This window comes from Eleginops maclovinus, chromosome 4 (genome assembly GCF_036324505.1).
Source record: "Eleginops maclovinus isolate JMC-PN-2008 ecotype Puerto Natales chromosome 4, JC_Emac_rtc_rv5, whole genome shotgun sequence".
Classification (NCBI taxonomy): Eukaryota; Metazoa; Chordata; class Actinopteri; order Perciformes; family Eleginopidae; genus Eleginops; species Eleginops maclovinus.
In genome coordinates, this window is record NC_086352.1 from 24,371,634 (window position 1) to 24,397,228 (window position 25,595).

Consider the following 25,595-nt stretch of genomic DNA (forward strand, 5'->3'; position numbering starts at 1 on the left):
GTTCTACCCCAGTGTCAGAATATCAAAGCAAATATTCACCTTAAGAGACAGACTTGTTCATAAACTCCCTGGTCCTTCTCCATTTTCACATTATGAAATCAAACGCCCACTGTGAAGTGGTTTGTTACCTTACTTAAAATATGAGCCTTTTTGCTGACAGTTTCTGGGTTAAGGAGAGCAGGATTTGTGGCACCGATAAAAGGAGATTGTGGTAGAAAATAAGAAGTTTTAATGCCTTAGATTCCCTGGAATTTTTCTTTGAAGTCGAGGTTTGAAAGCAGACATGGTAATTGTCTGCAGCGTTTCTTGTGTGTGTGTGTGTGTGTGTGTGTGTGTGTGTGTGTGTGTGTGTGTGTGTGTGTGTGTGTGTGTGTGTGTGTGTGTGTGTGTGTGTGTGTGTGTGTGTGTGTGTGTGTGTGTGTGTGTGTGTGTGTGTGTGTGTGTGTTGTAAAGGAAAATACAAAGTGGACAAGTTTGAGTTTGTGCTTTTCTTTGAAAGCTGTGCAGTTCTCTTATACTTCAAGTAATAAGTAGTTCTAACAACAAACAAGTAAAACACATTTGCGATGTTTGTATTGTATAATTGTTCATTTCTACTCTTTTTTTTATTTGTAATTATGTGCATATTTGTTGACATGCTGCTGTATCCCAATTTGGCATTAATAAGTACATCTTATTTTATCCTAATAATAACTACTTAAAATATAATCTACTTATTTTTTAATCTTTGGGATTTGTTACTTTAGACCACGAATAAACAATGCATACTATTTCTCACCCTTTGTTTTAGAAAGGTATTGTTTCTTTTATTAGAAGGTTATTTTCTGCTGCACATTAGAATTCAGTTGTTTTAGAGTCCTGCACTAAGCAAACAGGAGTTTAACTGTGAGTACAAGAGAAAGCCTTTCTCCTTGAAAAGTTCCGGCAGTTAGCTTGTTGAGTCTAAAAAAAACGACTGTTGTGAGGCAGTCTTGTTTTCTTCTAGCCCAAGGGCCACCGCAGGAGGTGAAGTCATAAACATGGCTGGGAGAGTGGAACGTAGCTAAGTGAGGAAGTCTGTGTGAATCTCCCTGTGAAAACACATGACTTCACTACACCTGTCAGCACTGGTGCTAGCTGCAGTAAAAGGCCAGTGTGTGATTTCACCAACGTACTGTTTTTTGCAGAGCAATTGTTATGCTTATGAAGCAAGGGAGTAGCTAAATAAATTGAATACCTCTCCCATGGAATTTTAAGAGTGGAATGGTAGGATGATGACAGCTTGAAGTCATTTGTATCAAGACAATAATGAAGCCTCAATTGCTGACACGCAGAGATGATTCTTGAACTAAACAGCACAGTACGAATACACCACGGCATATGAGTTAATATGAGTGATTCCTGCCGAGTTTCTTCTCTTGACAGTTTAATGTCATTGTCACATTGTAGCGATGGTTTGATTAATAAAGACAAAGGAGTTTACTGTAAATACAAACAGCATATGTAAATGTGTACTGTGAGATACATAAGTAGGTTTGTTCTTTGACATTAATTACTACTGACCTTTTAGTTGTAATGAAACAAGGAGCATTTTCACAGCAAAGGAAATGTGTTTTTTGCAGTAGAGCAGACTGACTTGGTGGCAGTAATTGGAAAGTCATGGTCCTGGTGCGGAGCTTCTCACAATGAAACAATTCTCTCGTTGTGTTGAGGATATTAATAATGTAAAATATCAGGAGCCAGTGTTGGACAATCCTAGATAATTAATGTTCACTCTCCAACTTGACACCAGTTGATTCTGTAGGTGAAGGAGTATGTTAAATGTTTAATCATCTCTATGCAGCTCAGTGTGCCTGAGCTCTAATGAAAGGGACAAAGTGAGCTCCACTAGCTGCCTGTTTTAGAAGGTGAAGTTATTGCTTCTTTGCGTTAATGTCACATGACACCAGTGTGATCCACTGTGTGAGTCTGTGTCCTTGCAGGCTGAACGTACGTGGGTTTTCACCTTCTGCTTCCACATTTTAAAAGGGTTGTAAAAGGTGTCTGAGAATGCGTTGTGCATGTGACGGTCCCTGTAGCTAAAGATAAAAGTGTGCAGACAGACTTTAATTGCAGTTAAGTTATTCTAGATTGAAATGAGTGAAATGGTACTTGTACATTAGTATGAAAGCTAAAGATGTGTCTAACTTTGGCTATATTTTCATTATAGAATATTATGCCAAAATGTTCTTCCTTAGTCAACAAAGTATTGGTCTATAAATGTCAGATAATAGTACATTTTGCCGATCCCTATTATTATAAATCTTAAAGATATTACTCAGACCTTTACGTAAGATGAAGAAAAGCAGCAAATCATCACATTTGAGAAGCTGACACTAGGGAAGGATTGGCCAGAGTAAATACATTTTTTCTTTATACAGCTAACCGATTATCAAAGTAGCTGCTTATCAATGTTATGACTTTAGACTAATGGATTAATTGACTAATGATTTCAGCTATAGCTAGGATTTATTTTTGCTTGTAAGCTGACGATAGTATGCTCTAATTAACAGGTATGTTAGGCATGAACACAGCAGTTATTACTAACGATATAAATGACTTGTCGCTGGACTTGTACTTGTTTTTTAATTTCCATGAATCATTCCACACAGATTATAGGATTTCTATTACCACAAAAAGAGTGGCCAGTTAATGTAATTTGAATGAAGATAATAAAGATTAAGATTAATGCATGCGGGATGATTTGGCCTTGTTCTCCGGAGTAGGGAGTATTTTGCTGAGAAACAGAACACAATGTTCAGCTGAAGTCTAAACGCCAAATGAAATCAATTATGCTTCTGGCTACATTTACATGCATGGTGTAATTTGGCTGTCTGCCATAATCCAGTAGAGATCCTGTTTCTGTTAAGCTGTTTACATGATCCGTTGATACCCTGTAGTTGAATCTCTTTGTAACCATGAATAAACCAGTCAACAAATTATTTCTATCCACCTGAGCTGTTCTTTATTCATTGATGCAGCCACCAGTTACCATAGGCAACTATTATTTTAAGGATAAAAAATGATAAGAATAAAATATATCAAAAATATTGTACCAATAACATTAAACTTTATTAAATGTACTGTTTTGTCTGGAAATGGTAAAGCAAGTGAAGACTAACGGAAGACAGATGAAGCATAACATAACTGGTACATTTACTATATTTGGTGCAATGATCTATTCGGCCAAGATTTCCTCTTTACACCAAGATTATATATATTATAAATAAAATATAACAGTCAAGCAATACTGTTGTTGCTCTTTTTTAATTCAAAAACCGAAAGTGCTGTTCTCACTCACTGTTTCATTCATTCTGATCAACTTTATGTTGCCGCCTTTCATGATGTTAAAGCTGCTCTTAATGAAACTCAACACTTCCTGCAGATGTTTCACAGTAAATGTGACGTGAAAAGATTATTTCTGCTAAAGTGCTGGAAGGCTTTTAATGTGAAACAGATGGAGGAATGAGTTTGCATTAACAGCAAACAGCAGATGGTAGGAAATCTGTAAACGGGAAGATTCTTACTAAAATACGACCAAACGTAGACATAAAACAGGGAATTAGAATAAAAGGCCCGTCTGTCAAACAGCCTGTCTCGCAAAAATGCCTGTTCTCTCTTCATTTGAGGTAAACAAAATTGTTGTCCACTATTTGACAAGTAACAGTGCAACATTGACTCATGCTGACTCAAATAGAGGCTTTATTATCTGACTTGAATCAGATAACAACTTTTCAATCAGCTGCAAAATAAGTTGACACACCTTAAAGGAATGTGCCGTAACACTTTTTAAAATGATGTTTAAGATTATGACTATAAATTAGTACATGTTGTTAAGCTGGTTATGCTAAGTGAACAACACATTGACTGACTACATTTGTTTCCTTTTTTTCTGGAGGATATCATCTGCAGATCAATTTGGGGTCAGTGTTATGAATAGTGATGCATGATACATACATGAACCGTATACATGTTTGCATGTCTTTGTTGTCTGCGTGTGCTCTGATCCTGTGCTGTGCAGGGATGGAAAAACAAATAACACGCTTGGTGCGTGCGAAAAGCTGAAAGGCAGTTTCAGTACAGTTTCCTGAGGGCAGCTGCATTTGTTTGAGCGTTAATGAATGCCAGAAACAGGCTTGTGTTGTTTGGTGAACACGATAGATTAAAGAACGATTGGCGAACGATTGCTGTTGCATACAGTTCCCAACAACACCCTTTCACCTCCCACATGTAACCCTTCGCTCAGAGACAGCCCATCTGTTTCTCCATTCCCAGGGTGAGAGCAGCCCTGACAGAACTGGCTAAGCAGTATTTCAACACTGGGGAGAGACAGTCGGCTTTGTGTAGCTCCCCATCTATCAAACATCTCTGTGTTTTCTCCCTCACCTTACCCTTTTCTCCTCCTATTATCCTTCTTTCTTACTAAATCATATTCCTCATTTTGACTCTCTGGCTCTCCCCCCTCTTATTGCCTGCCCCCCTCCCCCCGTTATTCCACCCTCCTCATTTTTAAAAGCCACATGCTCCCAGCCCGTCTGGCTCAGTTGCACCCTGCCAATGAAGGGCTTTTTATTGGGCTGAGATTGAGTGCAGCCAAGCAGGGCCTGGCTAGGGCTGAAGCTGGGGCCAGCCTCGCAGTACCCCAACCCCCCCGACTGCACAGCCCACTCCACATGCCTGTTCTGGTCTGGCCCTGTCGCCCAGAAGGAGATTACTTGTCTCTGCTGCCCTTAATTGCCGGCAGCAGCTGAAAGGAGCCTGAGAGAGAGACATTGTAGAGAGAGGAGCGGGAACAGTGTTGGCTTGTTGAGCTGTTACTTGACAAGCTTGGACTCAAAGGTTTGTGTTCCTGCTGTCAAAACTTGGCTCTCTATTAGTTGGTTTTATCAAGACGGATGTTGATGTCTTCAAATGTTGGTAGAAACTCATGGTAATTCGGACTGTGATGAATAGCATATCATATAGAAGGGAAATGGTGTTGAGGAAGGACGGCAGATGAAAGAAAGTAATACAACCACTGTGCCCTCACTCTGCCTTCTAAGCAACTGTTATTTTTCATAGCCAAAGGCTTGCTTCCAGCAGCCTCTGCCCTGCCAACCCATTTTACTTTTTCCAATGAACTTGTTAATTTCATGTTATTACAGTTGGTTTTATGTTGAATCCCCTCTGGCTTGATCCCAGCAAATTAAATCGTGGGCAGTTTATTGAAGTGACGGTCTCTGAAGAAGCTACAGTATGAAGCTGAATGAATTTTTCACCTCCTTCCTTGTCATGTTTAGTTTTTTTGTGTGCAGGTTTCAGCTGCACTCTTATTGTTATGTTTTGAATCCTTATTTGCAGCATGCTCCCTCCTTTACTCGCTCATCCAGTTTTAGCACATATTATCAAAGCGTTGCTGCAAAGAAATGTTGCTTCAGTTTAAATACTTTGTGCAAAGACTTCTTTTCTAAGATATTTGTACTGTCTATACACATCAATTCAACTGCTGAAATACGTTTCATATAGCTTCAAGTTCTTAAAGAAAAACTCCACTTCTTGGTAAATACGCGTATTCACTTTGTGCCGATAGTAAGATAGACTGAACACACTCCGATATCTGTGTGGTTAATCTGAAGCTATACCTGGGCAGAAGCTGGTTAGCTTCGCTGTAAGGTACAGACAACAAGAGACTGCTCAACACATGACTTTCAATTAAAACCACAACATATTGTTTGCACACTTATCGTTTGTTTTATTGTGAATTGAAAAAAAACAATGTTAATAAGGGAGATGGTGTTTGTGTGTGAGCAAATTGTTAAAAAGCAATTATTTTTCTGTGGATGTCGGGGCTGTCTGTTTCCCCCTGATGTTAGTTTTGGTGCTCTTCTAAGTTTACTGGCTTCTAGCAGTAGCTTCAGACTTTAAGCAGATAGCCATAGAAAATGTCAACTTATTCCTTGAGTTCAGCCAAGAACATGACTGAATTATGCATACGGAAACTGATTGGAATTCAAAACAAAAATGAGAATGCACTTGTTAAAACACATGCACATCAAGGTTGAGGTGTGGTTGTCTTTATTTCCTGAACACAGTCTGGAAGCCAGCCATGCCGAAGAGGCATTTTTGTGTTGAACATGAGCCAATTGTCAGTGATGTTTATGAGCAGTAGAAAGTGCAGCGTCCTTGTCTCACAATCGTCTGACTCCTAACTCAAAGTAAATTGGCCTGAAGCACTGAGGCATTAATGCACCTGTCACACTATACACCCTCAGATCTCTCTCATGTCAAACACTTTGGTCCCTCTACCCAGAATGCCCTGGGGCTTTTGCCCAGATCTTTTATGCCACTGAAGACTCAGATCACCTTTTAACTGAAATCAGTGTGACGGTCATAGTCACCAGTAGAGTTTTCACATCATTCCTCTCAACACATTTCTTAATTCCCTACATGTGTTTCTCAACAAGCGCACCCTTAATTTCATTTGTAAGGAGGTCCACTTTGACTACATTAGATCGTTCCTGATGAATATAGAGGGCTTAAGCAAACCTGCTTGTCACACAACTACAATGTTTCATGCCCTTTTGATTAACATGGAATGGAAACAATTAGGTGGGGGAGGTGGTGAGGCAAAGCAGCACATTCAACAGCTTTAAATGCTAATTAGCTAATGGAGGATGAAAGAGGAAGGCAACTGGCAGGGTCTCACATGAACACACTCAAACTCCGGATACAGCTACGTTCCTTTAATCGGAATTTAGCAAGATCACCACCATTTTGTTTGCTTGAATACCTCAGAAAATACAGCCATCTTGTGAAATTACATTTTGTGGTAATGATCTTAAATGAGGCTTAACTCATTATGTTACCATATCCTTTTTGAATCATCCCTCATTCATATGTTTTATAGCTTCTGTCTTCTCTTTTTTTTATTATAGATTTTCTTTTCCAATATGATTCCTCTTAAATCGTAGAGTCATTCTCGTGGTATATTTTGGGCTTCATAAAGCTGTTTTAAGAGACTTTCTTTTTGTAATACAGACGCAGGGGTATTTTACGTTAATGCCCCTAACAGCTACACTAAGTCAGTAACAGAAAGAGCTGCATGCCCCCGAAGATATTTTGCATGTGGCGAACAAGAGTAAAAGACAAAGACTTTGAGAGTAGTCTATAAATTGTCCTTTAACAAGCTGCATAACTGATGGATTTAAAAACGTATCTTTCGGTTTTAGTTAATGGGTCTCTTAACAGTGAATCCACACGCTTTCATGTCAGTTTCAACATTTAACTTATAAGAGCAATTCAGCGGCTGCCTTTTATATTCATTTATTCAAAATTCAGCATCAATGGAATTAAAAATACATGGAGGATGTGCTGGTTTGATTATTGCTGTGGTTACAATGGGATTGTTTTAACACCCTTTCTCTCTCTTTCTTTGTTACTGCTTATTAAACTGGTTTTATAAGGTCTTATTTGCTAGTCCTTGAAATTGGCTATAGGATATTGTAGAAATGTTCCAAAAACACATTTGTTGAACACATTTACACCAGCTTTCTGTGACACTCATTCCATGTCACTGCCATTCACACAAGACCCCGGTCTACAATTGCAGTTCCAATCGAATCACTGGTAAACTGTATCATTAAATCCAATTTTGTATAAATCCAACAAATGACCGATAGTGCTTTAAAAGTAATCACTTTGCACAATGCTAAATCCCTCTGGATTAAAGTGTCATTCTAAGTGTCTTACATAGACATTTCATTGAAGAATCAATTAGGCTGTTTACCTTAGTATGCTATTTGATAACAAATTCATGGTCTTAAACAGTTCTCAGGATCCAATTTTCACATTGTTGGTGTTAATGTGTCTCCCCTCTGACTAGTTGTTAAAAGAAGCTATTCCTTCTTTCTAATCTGACTGCGGCAGATTGCTACAGTGGGATATGGGTTCCTCAGTTGTTATGAACTGAACAGGCTGTCTGTATTGGGACAGTGATTGTCTGAGAGTATGTTTTATTTTTATTTCTGTCAACAACAAAACCAAATCATCCCCGAGGCCATTGCTTTCCATTTAAGAAACTCATCTATTGAATTGCTCACATTGTATATAGATTGTTTATTGACAAAAAGCTAAATGCTTCCTTTAACAGTAGGGCCTTTTGCACACATTATTTAAAAGGTACTAATTAGTGCAACCTCAGTTGCAAATGAATAGATACTAAGTGCACTACCCAAATCCCAGTGCTAATGCTCATCATAAAAGTCACCCTGTGAAACTGTGCCCAATTTATGTGTCATGTTTTCGAATCAATGGAGATATATTGCACTGAAACGGGTGATTATTTTCCTTATTGATTAATCTGACAATCATTTTTACAATTTACAGCGTAGTGAAAAATCTAAAGTTTTGTAATCTATGCCTCATGTTTAATAGTCATGTCTGCAAAAACTGCCTGATTTTCTGGACTATGGTCCATGGTCAACAGTAAGATGAATCTATTTTTGGTTTTAAAGGTATCTTGTTGAGCTTTTTAACCAGTGTCATTTTTATGAAGAGATTTTTCCAGTGTGGGTAAATGTTTGAGTTGGTCTCGTGCTCAGAGACGCACATTAGCATGTGGCAGTCGTGAAGTAGTACATTGCTGCCAATGGTTTCACACTTCACACAAAATGCTAAATGTAAACAGTTACTTTGTTTGTATACAAGAAAACTCCACATGGTACCTTTTAATCTTTTCGTGGGATTGTATGACACAAATACAGATCATTGCCAGCCGTATCCCATTACACTACATTTGTGGACTCACAAACTTCATCTTGTTCAACCCATACTAAATCACACATCATTTGGTTCAAGGGTTGTCAGGGGAATTTTCTATCTTGGAAACAGGATACTACACTGGGAGACATAATTTAATTGTAATCTCTGTGTCATTTGGAAGGAGGAAACAAGGGGCTCTTTTAGGGTCGTCACAAATATCTACCAACTCTGGGTGTTTACATATTTTATCACTCACCGATGTATTACACTCCAGTCAACACGGACAGGCATCTGAAATAAACATCTCTATCATCTCTCCCAAGTTGGTCTGAGACCATACAGATGGGTTGCAGATTTTGTTGATTTCCCTTAAAAGCCCCAAATTTGTCACAACCTTCAGTGCTCCTTTGAGGGAGGCTGTGAATAAGATGGGGGGGAGGAGAGAAGAGGAAAAACCTTGCTGTCATGAAAAGAGCCGCTTCCTGGCTGGCTAGATGCAATCATGGCCACTATCTGATAGCGCCGGAGGAAATTGGATGAGCTGAGAGCCTTTGGCTGCCAGTGATGGGAAAGATGACTCCTTTGTCACTGTGTCAGTCAATTCCATACTCTCACCTGAGAGACCAATCAATAACAGCGAGGAAGAGAGGTTTTCTCTGGTCTTTAGCCCTCTGCTGTGGGCGGCTGTCAATTATGTGCTGTAAAACATCCTCTGCGTCATAGGGATGAGGAATGGCATGTTTTATGGTCCGCATAAATATGTCATGGATGTGGTTAAATGCGATGTGTTTCTGTAGATTCAGAAGTATGCTTTTAATAAATAATGAAATGTAACAGTGCTCTCTGTAATTACTAGAAGAAACCATTCATATTGCTCACACGGTTTTAACAGTTTTGTTTGTGGGATTTTTGTCTCTGTGTATGTCCACATCTAAAAAAGACTTGGATTTTGGCACTGCTTGTAATGAATGTTGTCTGATCTCTGCTGCTCGCAAGTGGTGCAACTGCTCTCATTAGCAACTGCATCATTAGCTGTGCAATTATAGTGCATAAAACCCAGAGAGACCAATAACTATCAGTTGCTGTCAGGGCATGTAGTATTACATCAGGCATGGAGGACATTTCGCTTGATGTAGGAACCCAGACTCTCACTGAATGATTCATGACCGTGATAGCGGGCAGGCATCGTGAGATTTAACATTATTCTTTTCTCAATATGGCTGGGCTGTGCAAGGTAATGCTAAACTGTTCTCTCCTTTCTTCCCCCACCTGCAGTTCCCTGATACCTGTGAGGAGTCTGCTTCCCCATTCGTCTTCATCTGCACCAATCCCCAAGAGATGCTGGTGAAGTTCCCCATGAAAGGGAAGCACAAGATCTGTAAGTCCTACTTATTTAATGTAAAAGGAAGTAGGAAAAATGAGCCTATTCAAAGTAAGGGTGTTATTTAATTCTTTGATCAGCTATCTACTCTGCATTCGTATGCACACACATGCATAAATGAGCCTGCAAAAGTGAAGGACTGATAACTAGGCACAGGGTCTGATTACTATGTCTTCATTAATAAAACAAAATCACACACACATAGAGTGTACTCCCACATACTCGTGTACTACAGATCCTCTCTGAGAGCCATCTGTAAAGACAGGATTTTTCTGTCAGGTTGCCTGGGGGACAAGCTGGGCCTGGATGTGCAATGTTGTTTCTGTATTGTGTGATTTATAATAGGACTCAACATGATTTACCGGCAAGCTCTTTTGTTAATATTTCAAAGCATCTAAAGACTATAGAGGACTTTTTTATGCAGTCGATCTACAGAGATCTCTTTCAGATCTTACTTGATCAATTCAGAAAGGCTTTATAGAAATGGATTTTCTGAACTTTCAGCAATTGTTTGTCGATTTGTAGCAGTGGAGTGAAGCTTGATTAGTGATTTACGATGTCTCAGAAGTATGTCTTGGGTTTGAAGGTTATCAAATTGTTCCTGTTTCCTCCTACACTAGATTTGTTTAGCAAAATCCGGCCCCTCATGATGCCTCTCATTTTTATTTTGAAGTCTTTTTTTATACATTTCATTTTTACTGGCAGTATGGTCTTGAATAAGAAGCTGTACTTGATGAAACCTGCTGACACATTGTTACAGGCTTGCTGGCGTAGGCACGGATCGCTGTAATCTTTACTTACACCATCGAAACCTACAGTGGCATTTGGTTTAGGAATCAATTCACATTCTAAGTAAATATGGCTTTGTTTGAACTTGTTTTTAGTTAATTCTGAACCATCAATATGAATATTATGAATAGTGGATATCTTCCACCTGTTATTTTTCTACGTAACTCGCCATGGGGACAAATAATAAGCTCTCAGTTTTTTATTTTGCCCCAAAAAGATGATATGCTATCAAATACATTGCATTTATACCATCTGCAAAGAATTTAAACCACCAACACCTTCAAATAGATCATCTTTATTCTAAATCAGTGCTTTTACATGTCATTTTATTCCAAAATGGCATTGGCTCAAAACAGCCTTCCAGCAATGTAACAGTGCTGGCTCTGTCTTGTAATTTGATACTTATTCTTAGTCAAACATACACACACATCCCATCCCATAACTGTTCAGTGTGCAGCCTGGAGACTGCTGTTCTTATTTTAGTTATACTAAGATTAATATCGTAAGAAACCTTACATAATGTAACACAATCACATTTGAAAAGCATTGACATCCCCCTGAAAATGGAGACCGACGCCAGTTGCTGATTCTCTACATAGAGACTGAGTGAAAGACAATATGTTATTAAAAAAACAGATATGTTTTCAGTATTGGGGTCCCAATACATAACATAAATACAAATCACATAAAAAGCATTTAAGATTCTCAAAATGTTTTAGGGTTAGGTTGGTTTCAATTAGAATATATTTGTTTTGTTATAGCTTTTGTTCTTACCTCTCATAGCACCATGACCCCATTCTGTGCATGTGTGCTACATTGCATGCTTCTGTCATGTAGTGTGCATTGATCAGTTGTGTAACTGCTGCCTCTGTCATGTAATTTGATAGTTATTCACAGCCAAGCATACACCCACACACTATCACACAACTGTCTAGAGATGCAGCCCGGTGACGGCTGCTCTTGTTTTAGTTAAACTCACAGTAAATATCCTGACATAAGCAACTCCACAACTGTTACATAATGTAACAAGCTGACATTTAAAAGCATTGATAAACCCATAAAAATGGGCGCACACATTTGATATGTCTGTAGATACTAAACTGGGTGAAGGAATATATAATTGAAAAAGCAGGGAGACTTTCAGCAATGGGGTCCCTTATTAAATGTCAAATTAAATAATAAGAAGGAAGATTATTACAAATTTGCAGAACGGCTTAGGGTTAGGGTTAGTTCAATGAAAAATGTATCTGTGTATAATACACATCATACCTCCCTCACCACCATGTGTCCTTGTGTACTACATAGTCCGCTCTTCTCTTGTCTTGTGCATTGATCAGGACATGCTCCCTGTGGTCCACATTAGCCCGGTATTTGGATCAGATATCCTGACCCACTGGACCCACACCGTCCAGCCTGTCTGATTCCTCTGTCACCAGCTAGCTTTTCACTATCTCACTCTCTTGCTCTCTTGCCCCCTCTTCCACCTCAATTCCCACTGCATCTCACGGGTCAAGGCATTGCCGCTCATCTTACTCAGGGGGGCTTAGCACACGTATTTTTTGCTCCCCCGGCAGCTTACATCGACAAGTTCCTCTTGTCACTGGCATTGCGAACCATCTCATGCCTCATCTGAACGAGCAAAGGCTAGAGCTCCCTGTATTTTTCCCCTCACTTATTGCTTCAGTACGAAGCATGCTCTATTGTTGTTTCATTTTATTAGCGTTAAACATTCATGTGTTAGAAAGTGTCTTTAGTAATGTCTAAAAATGTAAATGTGTGGCAGCTTTGATTGATTCTTCCATTAAGCAAATTCTGCAAACGTGTTGTGGAAAAGAGGGAGCTGTGATTACGCTCGAAATATCGGGTTGTCAAATGTTAGCTGGAGTTTTAAGACCAGGCTTTTCCTATTTATTATTTATTTAAACCCCCATTAGCTGTTACCTTGGCAACAACCACTCATCCTTCGGTCAATTTAGTAAATGCATACAGTTCAAATGCTTACACAGAACTGCTGTTATCGCCACTATCTCCATTAAGTAACATTTACACCAAACACAATGTAAAAAACTTTCATTTGTTTATCTGGGATGAAACATATTTGTGTCTAATTGCTTTGCAAGTTGTTGCTGTTGTTGTTGTCCTCAGGGTCTCCTGCATTTGTGCTTGATTTGTTGCTGCTTCTGTTTTTATGGGAATAGAGATGAGGTCAAATGAGCTGAGAGCTGAATGATTCTGCAGTCTCGTGTGTTGTCTTTTTTGTGTGTGATCGGCAGTACTAGCAGACGCTTTTCCTTACTCATAGTATTGCACCTTACAGTAATAGAAGCCTGAAAGGAGAGGAAAAGCGAGCACACCCACATATGGATACACATTATTTGATGCATTTAGCAATTATCAAATGATGCTGCTTCTCTCTCCAGACAGTTTTATTGTTGGCTTTGTAGATAATATGCTAGGCTGTGCTGGATACAGGTTGATCAGTCATTTCCCTGTGGAGGAGCCTGTGACATTTAAAATGGCATAGAGCCAAGGCTCACTCCCTGTAATCAGGGATGTGCATTATGGTTTATGGTCACATCCTGTAATAATTTGTATCTGTGTGTGTGCGAGTGCTTCTGTGTAAGCTGAAGGTCAGTCTGGGTGTTGAAAGCTATTTGGCTCCTGACATAAAGCCGAATTTCCTTTTTCTCTTCGTTATAGCTATCCTTCACTCGCAGCATGTTTTTTATGGACTGACATCCTGTGTATGATGTTGCTGTGTAGACATAACTAGTATGTACATAGCCACATAGTAAACGTGAAACACAAATCATATAACTTTAGTAGAAGGGCCAAACTGACTGGACATTTTTCAAAAACAATTACATAACCTCAGCTGATTCTGAAGATGCTATTCAATTAAATGCTAAAATGGATAATTACAACAGCAAGTAATAACTTCAAATGACCTAATTAACTGATTTTGAAGATCATTGAGGGGTTGGTTTTTCTTTGGTAGCAGTGGACGGTTAAGTATGTTGAAGCATGCAGGGATTTCTGACCTGGCCCCATACTGGACTTCAAACCAGTTTGAAGCCTCACAATTAGCCACCAAACGTGTTTAATTTTATGACTAGAATCTTAACCTGATCCTCAAGTCTGAAATAGATGTGAAACTGATGTAATCTATTTAACATGTTTAACCCCTTTATCTCGTTAAACTTCAATCATTTAGGCTTAAATTCGATTCTGTGTTGAATTTGTAGAACTTTGAATCAGTGCTGTGGCTGTTGTTGCTAAACGAGCCCAAAGCTACTTCCTGTTCTGCAGAACAAAGCATTTTGTAACCTGAGAATTATGTTTGACTTTCTTATTATGACGCCTCCGATGAATTAAAATCCTATTGCTTTCGAGCATGAAGGGTGGATACCCAGAGTAATGTTCCATGAGTGAATCAAATGGCTTCAAGCCTTGTTGAGAGATTGCTCGACCAGCAAGAAAAAAAAAATACGCATCTCTCGAACAACCACTCTCATATTCAACTGACTAAAGCTCTGAATCAGAACAAGGAGATCAGCAGTTCAAGTATACAAAACGGCTGATAAGCTTAAAGCATCTAATGCCTTTTATTCCGTCTCGCGATCATTTGGCAGGCTTCTGAGAAAATGTAATCACGCTAAATAAAATACAGCTCTCCAGAGTGCATTTGTTCTACAAAGATTCATCCATTATAGAAACAAAAAAAGAATGTCCTTAAGAAGCGTTAAAAGAAACAAAAAGGTCATACCCAGATCTTCACTCTTTTTGGGGCTGAATGTATAACTCTTGTGATACAATGTGTACATTCAGTGAGTGCTTTGTGAGTACTGGCTTATCTTTTCCTACAAAGATTAGTCACTCTGACGGCTCTCCAGCAGCTACAAAAGGACTCTCTTCCTGATGTTGGGTCCAACTACAGGAAAGGAAGTCATGGATATAATTGCTAAGATGAGAAATTCAGCTGCAGCTGCAGGTCATGATGAGATCTTTTTTATCTCTCCCAGCGTAAGTCATTGACATATATAATCTCCAAATCACCGGAGACTGGAGTAATTTCAAAGGACCTCAAGGTCGGCAAAGTAGTTGTCCTGTCTTAAGCCCAAGGTCCTTTTCTTCCAATTCTTCAGATGATCTATTCTCATGTTCAGCAGAAGTCAGCTTTGTTACACATTGCATTGCATGTAATGATGTTTTATTATTCAAACAAGTATCCAGTATTTTAAACTGTAAAACTGTGTGAAGATTTTGAAAATGGATGGAAATGTATACTCGATATGTTATGTTGATATGTTAGATAGTATTAGACTCAATCAGAGTTCTTCATTTGGATATGTTGTAAATCTCAGAGAAAACAATGGGCTAATTAGTATTTGATTATGTTTATTAATGTATTTCTTACTGTATGTTATCTATTCTATTTTGTACTAAATTATCCCTTCACTTCTCATGTGTTGGCACCGTGTTAAAACAGCAACCACTTCTTCAACAGCCAGTTGGTCAGAAACACAACAGTAGCTGTTTATAGTGCAGCCAAACAAACTCATGTTGGAAGTCAATAACTGGAAATATTTTAATTGAGTTCATAAGCACCAATGATTGAATTTCCACACAGTAGCCATTAGCCTTGATGACACTTACATAGCCTTCTTTCAGCAGTTAATTGCTTGTTATATGAAGCAGCAGTAGGAACTGTTGAGTTAGCATTAGCTGTAGCTCAACCCAGCTCTGATACAGCATTTGCAGAACGCAGTGAGACCGACAATGAGATAAATGCAGGAAAATTATCGTTTTCCTTTATGCATATGAAGACAATTTGGTCTTACTGTAGGCACGGCTGACTCCAACACTAACAATCAAAATGCTAAACAGAGCGGTAATTAGAGTATGGCTGCTTTAAACAAAATCAAACATCGTACCTTTTTTTTTAAATATTATTATTCTGCGTAAATGTAATTTGTTTAATTAACTCCTCACACTGATGATTAGTGCATGACACCGGGGCTGTAATTTACAGTATGTCACACTAATCTACACAAACGCATCCATAATACAGCAGCAACACAGAGTCATTTTTTCACTAATAGCTATTCTATGTCTAATGATTTGTCTTCATATGCTCTGTTAAAGAAATCGAGGTCACTGAAATCCAGTACAATACATATTAAGCACCCTTACGGGAATAACTGGAAGCACATAATCTATATTTACTTGTTCCTGTGTAACAGCCGCATACCCAGGGACTAGTGAGTATATCACATATAAATGATTCTCTTTATTTGTTTGCTATGCATCCAACATCATATCCCTTTTACACATTGCACTTCCAGCTCTCTTTTAAATATCATTTGCATTTTCCACGCATACATTATCGAGCTGTTGCAGTATGTATTGCTTTTATCCCTCAGGTTGCGCCACATATGGAAATAACAATACATTTAGAGTGAAAATATTGCAGTTGAATTTTGCTCCACTAACCATCGGCTGCACTGTAACCTTGTGATTACCTCTGTGTTTTATGTGTGAAATTGCAGCACCATGGGATTGCAAATAGAGAAAGCCAATTACCTAACAAATGTCCACCTTCTCTCCTGAGGTGGTCACGATTTTTTCTCTCTCCTCTATTTCTCCCCTGCGCTCTTCCACTGTCATCCACTGCTGGGAGACAGAAAGAGGTTAGAGCGACGGAAGTCCTTTTTGATTATTTATTCATGGATTTTCCATTTAATATTCATGCCTTTTTCAGGACTATCTGGGTGCAGAGGAAAATTTGCTTCCTCCAAGGCGGCCGGGGCCAAAAATCAGGTTTCAGCTCCAATGAGCCCAGAGAGAGAGCGAGAGAGAGCGAGAGAGAGAGAGAGAGAGAGATTTCATGTGTTCTCTAGTAAATGAGAGGCAGGCCTTGAAGGTGACAGGCTGTGTTTATTACTGATCTGTCAGCCGGTTAATGGGGAGAGGAGAAGAGAGAGGAGAGAGCTGAGCTGTTGAGCAGAGACCAAAGCACACAGGCAAGGGAACAAGAGGGAGCCCCGAGCAATAAACTGTGCTGTACTAGATGTGCCTGTCCTCACAGATACACTGACAACACTCCTGCATGCTGAATTGCATTCACTGGAAACTAAATTAGTCTGTCATAGAGTATTTTTCTGTATTGTAATAAAATCAGTAGGTTTCAATGAGCACACATTAACATAAAAGGCGTACTGCAGCCTATTTTTAACATATTGTACTTTCTCAAGCCCAATTTATACATTCTACATCCATGTGGCTGCATATTTTTCATAATCTGCTCATGTCTGAGTCTGCACAGCTCAAAATGTGAGACTCTGGTCTGTTCATAAAACAATGTGTAAGCACACCATTTAGACAAGCAGAGAGTTTCTGAGATGTTGTCTTGGCTTTTTTTTTTTTACACTTGTGTAATCAGCTTGCATGACCCGCAGGGCACTGTTGAGATTTGAGAGGCGTGACCATCGGCTTTGCTTCAGACCTTTGCGACCTCAATAACACCATTCTATCTATGGCTTTATGTGAATCTTCAGAATATTCTAGTTTTGACCGAGATGTCCACAAAAAATCCAATACTCTGTCACCTCTACAGCTTGGGTCGAAAAAAACCTACACTTGGTTATGCTTCCAATATGTAAAAACAGTATGGCTATTATGAATGAATTGATTGTTACCTTTGACTTTGTGGTCATGGTGTTATCATCTCTACAGAACAGATGAAACATGAGTTGGTGATAGAGCAAGTGATTAATATTTCGAGCAGATAAGGATCCAAGCATTTCTGTATTTTGTTCAAGGATCTCTTAACATTGCAAGTTAGAGTAGATTAAACATGTTTAGCTATATCCTGATGATATCTCACTGCTATTAATTGAATAAGAGCAATCAGGCATGAATTCTGTTTCCTATGGGTATTATTATGTATGTTGATGTAGATCTAGAAGCTGTTTGAATACATTACATATCCTTGAAATATGTTCTTTTTTTAATACTGTGTATCCTTGACATTGACATGCTTTGCCCGTGAGCTTTGTGTATTATTTGATTGCTCTTGAGCCCAGAGGTTTTATCAGCTGCGCTCTGTAATGAAAGCTCTCACTTTTCCGTCTCGGCAAAGGGTGAAAAGCCTGTGTAAAGAAATTGCTCTTTGGTGTAGCAATAGATTTGTCTTTCCTTATCTCAACAGAGCATTGTTACCTTTATCAGACACCATTACAAAATCCATATCAATCAGCATTTGACGTGCCAGTGCTTTCTCCTGTGTCACGTTTACTGCATGAATAACATGCTTTCTGCAAATTTTGTTTAGTTTTTATTCAATGTAATGCAATTATCATGTATTACAGAGCTGTTACCATATGCATTGGTTTAAACCTCGATCTGTCTCTGTGTGATGAATGCCTTTAGATATACTTAGATGTGTGAGAAGCTGACTGTGTTGAGATATGGATGTTAAGGTATTGTTGCACAACCCACTGTTTCTGATGATGCCTGAGAGGGTTATACTCCAGAGGTTAAAATTGATTTGGTCCTCAAGAATATACCATGGATGAAAGGATAGTAATGCCTGTGTCATGCACTCTGCACAGTGGATTTAAAAAACATAGGCTTTGAATTATTTCCATGGTACCAGATAACTTAGCTTCCTCTTCTTTTACAGGTCACTTTTTTAGATACAGGCGTTGGCCCAGTTGTAATAGCTATATCTTTTCTTAGTTCAGGTTTAGAAATGCACAGCTTCTCATGCATTCTCAGTCCATCCTGATTTAGTGTTTGTACCGCTCATCCCCTCTTAAAGCAGCAAACACAAATCAATGCTTTTCTATGGTGTCACATTCGGTATTTATATGGGTCACTGTCCATGAAGGGAGACACACATGGTACATAAACTTCCCTTGCTTGGCTTCATTTTGTTACAGTAAATAGACTTTCAGTGGTGTTCATATTTGCCGGTTCTCTTCTCCTAATTTGTTAGTGTGCATTGCAAACATGAATATCTCCAACACAGATTCATAAGTCCAAGTTCAAAATGAGATTGTTACACATCTGGCTCTGGATCTTTTTTGACTGAACCCTTATGTTGTGTGTCTTCACTTTTCAGTTTTCATTGTTTCATTCCCTTTTGTTTTCTCTATTTTGTCAAAAAAAATTCCCTCCCTCCGTCTTTGTGTGTTAGACTGATTGGTAGAGGTGTGCTGAATACCATGAATGCAGTAATTGTGCTGCCTTGATTTGGTTAATTTGTCAGGTTAGGCATCGATGATCAATAGGAGGATTATTTGCACAGTTCAAAAAGCTGATGGAGGTGACCATGTTAAACTAGACACGGCCAATGAGTCACTTAATGTGGTTAAAAGTGGCTGTGGGCGTTTGTCCGCCAAGATGCGTGAGAGCATGTATAGAAAGTTCTAAATGTAACAAAAATGTAACTTCCTTTTAGACATTGAAGAAAACATATTTCCTTCATTTTTATATTTGAGGGCTCAAAGTCGTTTTTTAGGATAGCTTGTCTATTAAAGGATGTCTTTAAAGAACTAACTTACTTCAATTGACGTCTGTGCTTTGTGGTGGAAAAACAATGAAACTTAAACTATAAACTATGAAACTTAACCGCCGACTTATAACCAATACAAATGAGATCTTACACAATTCATAGATAAGTCAAACAACAGAAAAGTGAATTTGCCATTTTACTTTATTAATAATGTATTCATCCTTTCTGTCATTTCTTTCAAGTTGAAGTACTGGAGATTCAGTTTTGTCAACTGCTGAAATGTTAATATGTGGTTTTGATTTGTCAGTATTAAAAGACATTTGAAGACATCGCTCTGAACATTTTGAGGAAATTATTTCACTACTATCCGTCTCTTAAAAGAGTAAAAGTTAACTCAGAAATTAGTAGTTAGCTGCAGCCCTAATATGATTTAATTAGTTTTTTGTCAAAAGCTGCTTTTTGCACCAACCAATAAATGAATAAAAAGATGGATACAAACACTTTAAACACACTTGCCAGTTAATGATGTGTTTAACTAATAAACTGTATTTGTTCCTAAATATTTCACTTGACAACATGTTTTATACCTAATGTGTTCTGCAGCAGTTCATAGCTGGGGAGCTTAATTTAGTTAAAAATGTTTACTTTGGGCACACTTCTTAAACATATGACATTACCTAATAATGTAAAGAGTGACCTGTGACAAGTGTAAACATTGACACACTGCTACCACATGGCCATCCATTTATTTCCATGCAGATCTTAACCAATGTAATCACCTTACAGCTCTCGTGAGAAAGATCAACAGCGGTAATCCCCCTCAAAGGAGGCTGTCACCTTTCCATCAGTGCTGTCAGTGTTTTCACTTTGCCTATTTTCAAAAGAGCATTTGATTCTTTTAGTTTTCCTCTCCCTCTAAAAAGAAGCAGACAGATGTAATAGCCATTAGCCTCGGGGAAGGATAGCACAGATGTGTCAACAAGGCTTGACTTTTACAGTCCAAGTGAAGTCTGAGCAAACAGTGGCTATGTAGAGGCCTGTGTGGTTAAGCAGTGATCCAGGGACACGGCGCTCGGCGTTGCCCCGGGACTCCAAACAGACCGTGACTCTAGTTCTCATTACAAGAGCGGGTCAGACCACCCCAATACGGAAAATAAATAATGCAGGGGAACACCTGAGAGCTGCCACCTCACTGACAACATCCACATAACCTTGTCCTTTATGAATAAGTGGTTCAACATTTCATCCTCTACGCTAGCTGTATATCTTACACTTTTTTTTGTGGTTTTGAGAAATATGATGTGTCAATGGGGCTAATACCAATTCCAAAAATACCATAAGCTCTTCCGTCAGTCTATATCTGTCATTTAACACATCCAATAAAATGTATATCCATTTGTTTTCCAGTTCTAAAAGCCCTTGAAAAATCTAATTCTTAATCCTAAAATGATCTCAACTGCAGTCGCAATAGAGAGCCCAAGATTGGGGAATTGAAATTCTAATCAAGCTGTAATGGCATCAGATATTTTTCCTCCCTGTACATTCCTCCCGAGTCAGCCGTCTCCCCTCCCTGTATGTTTAGCTTGATCTCTTCAAATGTATTTCCTACTTTGTAACCAGAGGCAAGAGCCCTTGACTTGCTGCCCCCACAGCCGCGGCCAAGGCAGCCATATAAGTTGTGATTAAAAATTAATGGTTGAGTGAGAGGCAGCAGAGAGGAAACAGGGGAGGGAATGAAGAGAAAGAGACAATGCATGAGCAGAGGAAAGGCAGTGGAGAGGGGAGCAGGCCTGAGCAGCAGCTGCTCCCTGATAGAGGGTGGGAAGGTCTTCTCAACAACTCTGCTGTGTTTAACTGCCCCACCATGAATATTGCATTACAGCACTATAGGGCGCCTTGTGTTACCCCCACTGAGTGTTGAACAGACCTGCAGCCCCATTTCCAAATCATCCAAGTCGAGCCTGCCCCCACTTTGAGGGGGGGTCGGGTGTCCACATTTAAGCACACACCACACAAACCGCCGCAGCTTACACACCACATATTTGCCAGACTGATTTAGAGAGGAACCCTGTCTCATTGGATGTCACAAGCAATTAAATCCAGCAACATAAAAATGGATTTGCTGGCATTTAAAACTATTGTCGCTAATTTATTTTGGCTTATGATCGTTGATGGAGCTGTTTAAAGGACAGTGTTATGAAATGATTTCCAGTTACTGAGCATAAAAAAGGACATGATGGTTACACACATGCTGTGGTTGTTAGTGAGACGAGAGCCTGAACTCGCTGCTCCAGATAAAGTCTCACGTGGTGTGTGCCTAGTGAAGATAGCATTGTGAGGTAACTGTGTCTGTTGATGGTTAGCTCTCGGTTAATCTCGATGCTGTCAAAAACATATTTAGCACAATTGACAGACAAATAAAATCCTCAACAGACATGTCTAATGTCGACTGATATGGCAGTGCGAGCACTTGGCCTCTTTTGAATTGTTTTGGTTGGCCAAGCAGTTGGTTAGGGAACCACTGCTAACAAGCTAGCCAAGTTGCTAACATCCGTTAAGTTGCTTCAGTAAAACCAGGAAGGAGGGACCAAGCGAGCAGCTCGGCCTCAAAGGTTACTCAAATTCTGCAGCTTTGATTCATGAAAACGAGTTTGTACAGACTTGTTTGAACTGGGAAAAGGAAAAGCATATCTAAACAGTCCTAACCGCAAACATGTCAAAGGCTCCCGATACTCCAGCTCAGTCCCACTGCAGATCCAGGTCAAGATCCAGATCTTACTCCAGATTTCACTCATAAAGCTGCTCCTGCTCCCGATCCAGAAAAACATTGCTATAATTCCAGGTCTCATTCCCGCTCCCGCTCTCACTCTCTGTCCTACATAAACTATCCCAGCGGGGACTATCAGAACAACAGAGGAGGCTTCAGAGGCTACAACCTTCTCGGCTCTCATTCCTCTTAAAGTTAAAAAAGACAGCCCTCTTTGAAGTAGCTGAAAAATAAGTCTGTAGAGTGAAGTTTACTGTTGTTGAATGTCCTTAGGTATTAAACAAATGTGTGCTTTAAGTAATGATGCTGAACAACACTGTGGAGAGCTGTTAGATGGACTGCAGCAAAGAAATGACATGACTGCACCAGTTGAGATTAAAAACATTAGTTGAGGTAGCAATTCCACTACTTAATGACCGTGTTTCAGTTTAAAGTTTCCCAAAACACATTAAAAGTGCCAAAAATTCCGCTTCATATGAGTATGAGTGATTATTCAAATGATTTGTGGTCTGATCGTTGCTTACCAAAGACGTTTGAGACTGGCAGCATATTGGAATTTCTTAAAATTTGAGTATATTTTAATTATAATACATATTTGTGTTAAAAAAAAATACATGTTAACCCTTTAGAAGAAACTGCAACTAAATAACCAATTTAACTGTAGCTTTTTGCTAATGACTTTTGTTGACTTCAAGCATCACTTACTGCAGAAGTTACTGTAAGATAACAATGCAATGATATGACTTTGTAACACAAAGACTTTCTATCAATTGTATTGTCAACGTTATTTACAGTGAAAAATAATTTAGAAACTGTGTCAGTGTAGGGTACAGCTAGATTAGATTTTTTAACAACGCTTGAGGTTCATTGTTTCTAATATTCCTTCACAATGACATAGAAAACTGTAAACACTGGCTTGATGGGAAGAGGGAAGTGTAGAGACATTTCCTGAAGGGTAAGGTTCGGCACCAATAGAAACCATTCCTATGGTGGAATAGCAAGTTTAAGGTATAATCAGAAATTACTAATATTGTAAAATGCTTGACACCTCCTCTTCATCACCCGCCTCCCGTTTGCTACCCTCTGTTCCTTTTGTCCTTACATAATTTGTTAATTCTGTCCTATTTCCTCTGCTGCTGCTGCTGCTGCCATCGCTGTTCTTGCTTTAGGTCTTATTTGCAATGCTAATGAGGCGAAGCAGCAAGTAATGGTTTGTGGGGGGAGAAAAGCTGCCTGGAAAGATGGTGATATGGTAATGTGGCTCACTGTGGCATATGGACAATTCTCTTCAAGAGCGGCAACATCATTGCACACACAGTGTCATAGTGTAAATGTTACCAGATCTCATGAGTTAAAAAGACATCAGCAAAATAGAACTATGTAGTTACACAATTAAAAAGAGATGTGTTTATTCATACCAAACCTAAGGAAGTCTTTCCTTTTTGCAGAACAAAAAAAAATCAATGTTCATATTGTCAACAGTATATCCACTTTTGAATAAAAAGCGTAAATTAAAGATATAAGTCATAGCTCTGAAATATAGACATTGGTCATGGCAAACATACACTGTCACCTTATCTATGACAGAGAATAGCTATAGTAACTGAGTAAAAGCTTTAATCAGTACAAAGCTGAGGGTAGGCACTTTCTATTTGATTCTTTAAGGACGAGATGTGAAGTGTTAAGACTGCCCTCACCTTTCCTTTTCCACAATTTAAGTTGACAAGATGATTCTTGATTAACGCAACAAGTACAGAACCATTACTGGATTTCAACCCATGTCACCATCAGGCAGCTTTCATTATGCATTTCCCCACTTATCAGCCTACCGCCCTTGTGATTAAAATTACAGTCACGGCAATAGCTCAGGCGAGTAAATGGATTATTGAACAACTGTAAGCAGCTCGCTCTACAGAGCTGGCTGTAGACTTGCTGGCCAGACACAAAAATATCTAACATAAGCAATACTGCACATTGCAGCTCCAGAGAACAAGAGTGGTATTCCTTTCATTATTGTTTCACAGATGTATTTTTGTTTCTTGGAAGTATTTGAAACCACTAAGTTTATGGTTGTTTTTCTGCCAGCCGCTGTCTTTGAAAGGTCAACACATGCATACATATGAGCTTAACTATCCTCTTTGAACCATTGTTCCTGATATGAAAAATGTTTTCCAATTGTAGAACTTTAATCCCTCTAATCGAGCGCGTTACAATTTACTGGTTACAGCCGGACCACTGGAGAAAAAGTTAAAGCACACTTAATGAATCACTGACGCTCCAGGCATTTTAGATTTGTGATGTGGCTTTCCCCAAGCTGCTCTAAGTTAACTTAACAATTGCCATGTTATGGTGGTGTCTCTCTTCCCCAATGTAACACGCTTCATTTGTAACATATTTTATGGTCATCTTGACCCAATCAATTTGTGAAAGAGTCAGGTGTTATGACTTCTGACCAGTGCTTACTGAGATGATATGGATAAAAGCATCACACATGCTTTGAAGTTTAAATGGCGTAATCACAGAAATTCTCTTTACTGTTAGAAATTAATCTCCTCATTACTAACTAGGCCATTGATGCGTTCACAAATATTTACTCAATAATTATTTATCAAAATATGATTGAGTAAATGTTTTGTGAAAGCATTGCTAGTCTACTCTACAACATAGTTGCAATATGCATATATTAAGGTATTTGGTTATGAAAACAGTGATTCAACCTAGATATGTAAGACACATGATATGTTTAAAGTGCTAGATTAGAGAATAGTGTTGCTTTGAATGTGTGTAATCGATTATAGTTCCCACCATTTATTTTACTATTTTGCCTTAAGTTCTTGAAAGGGAATAAAGGGTTGGTGGAAAAGAGCCCCCCCTTTCCAAAATATTCATTTATTTCAATACTTACAGGATGGGCTGAGCTTTTTCCTTTGATGCTTTTCTTTCCATTCAAAATCAGATATTCACGATACGGTCAAAAGCATAAAGTGTCAAAACTGGTAAATAGAGCATTTCATGTATTATTCCTTCATATGAAAAGAACATGTGAAATGGATGGCGGCATCCCCATACAATGAAAAAGGGAATCAAGTCTATTTGTCCTAGTTTGGAGCTGTATTCATTTTATATAAGATATATAAGATGCAAGGTTTTCCCTTTATAATTAATATGGATATTATTACTTCCCACTATTAAACGTAAAGAAACGTTTTCTCAATTGTCCAATTAAAGGAATTGAAGAGTAGCCATTTCATATCATCTGTGAAGTCCTTGTTTCACTGAGCTGGTAGACCATCAACAGTGTTTTATTATGTATTCATTTACTCAATGCAATGTCTAGTATGTCTTTTGTTACTTTCTAATGTCTATTTCGATACGGACGATTT

At 38.7% G+C, this 25,595-nt stretch overlaps 1 protein-coding gene across 1 annotated transcript in view; it reads left to right on the top strand.

The window, feature by feature from the left end:
* The window catches only part of trip4 (thyroid hormone receptor interactor 4), a 66,043-nt gene that overhangs the window by 14,219 nt on the left and 26,229 nt on the right, over window positions 1–25,595 (top strand). Inside the window, 1 exon segment of the mRNA XM_063880461.1 lies at window positions 10,033–10,135. Within this exon segment, the coding sequence (XP_063736531.1) occupies window positions 10,033–10,135 (103 nt within the window).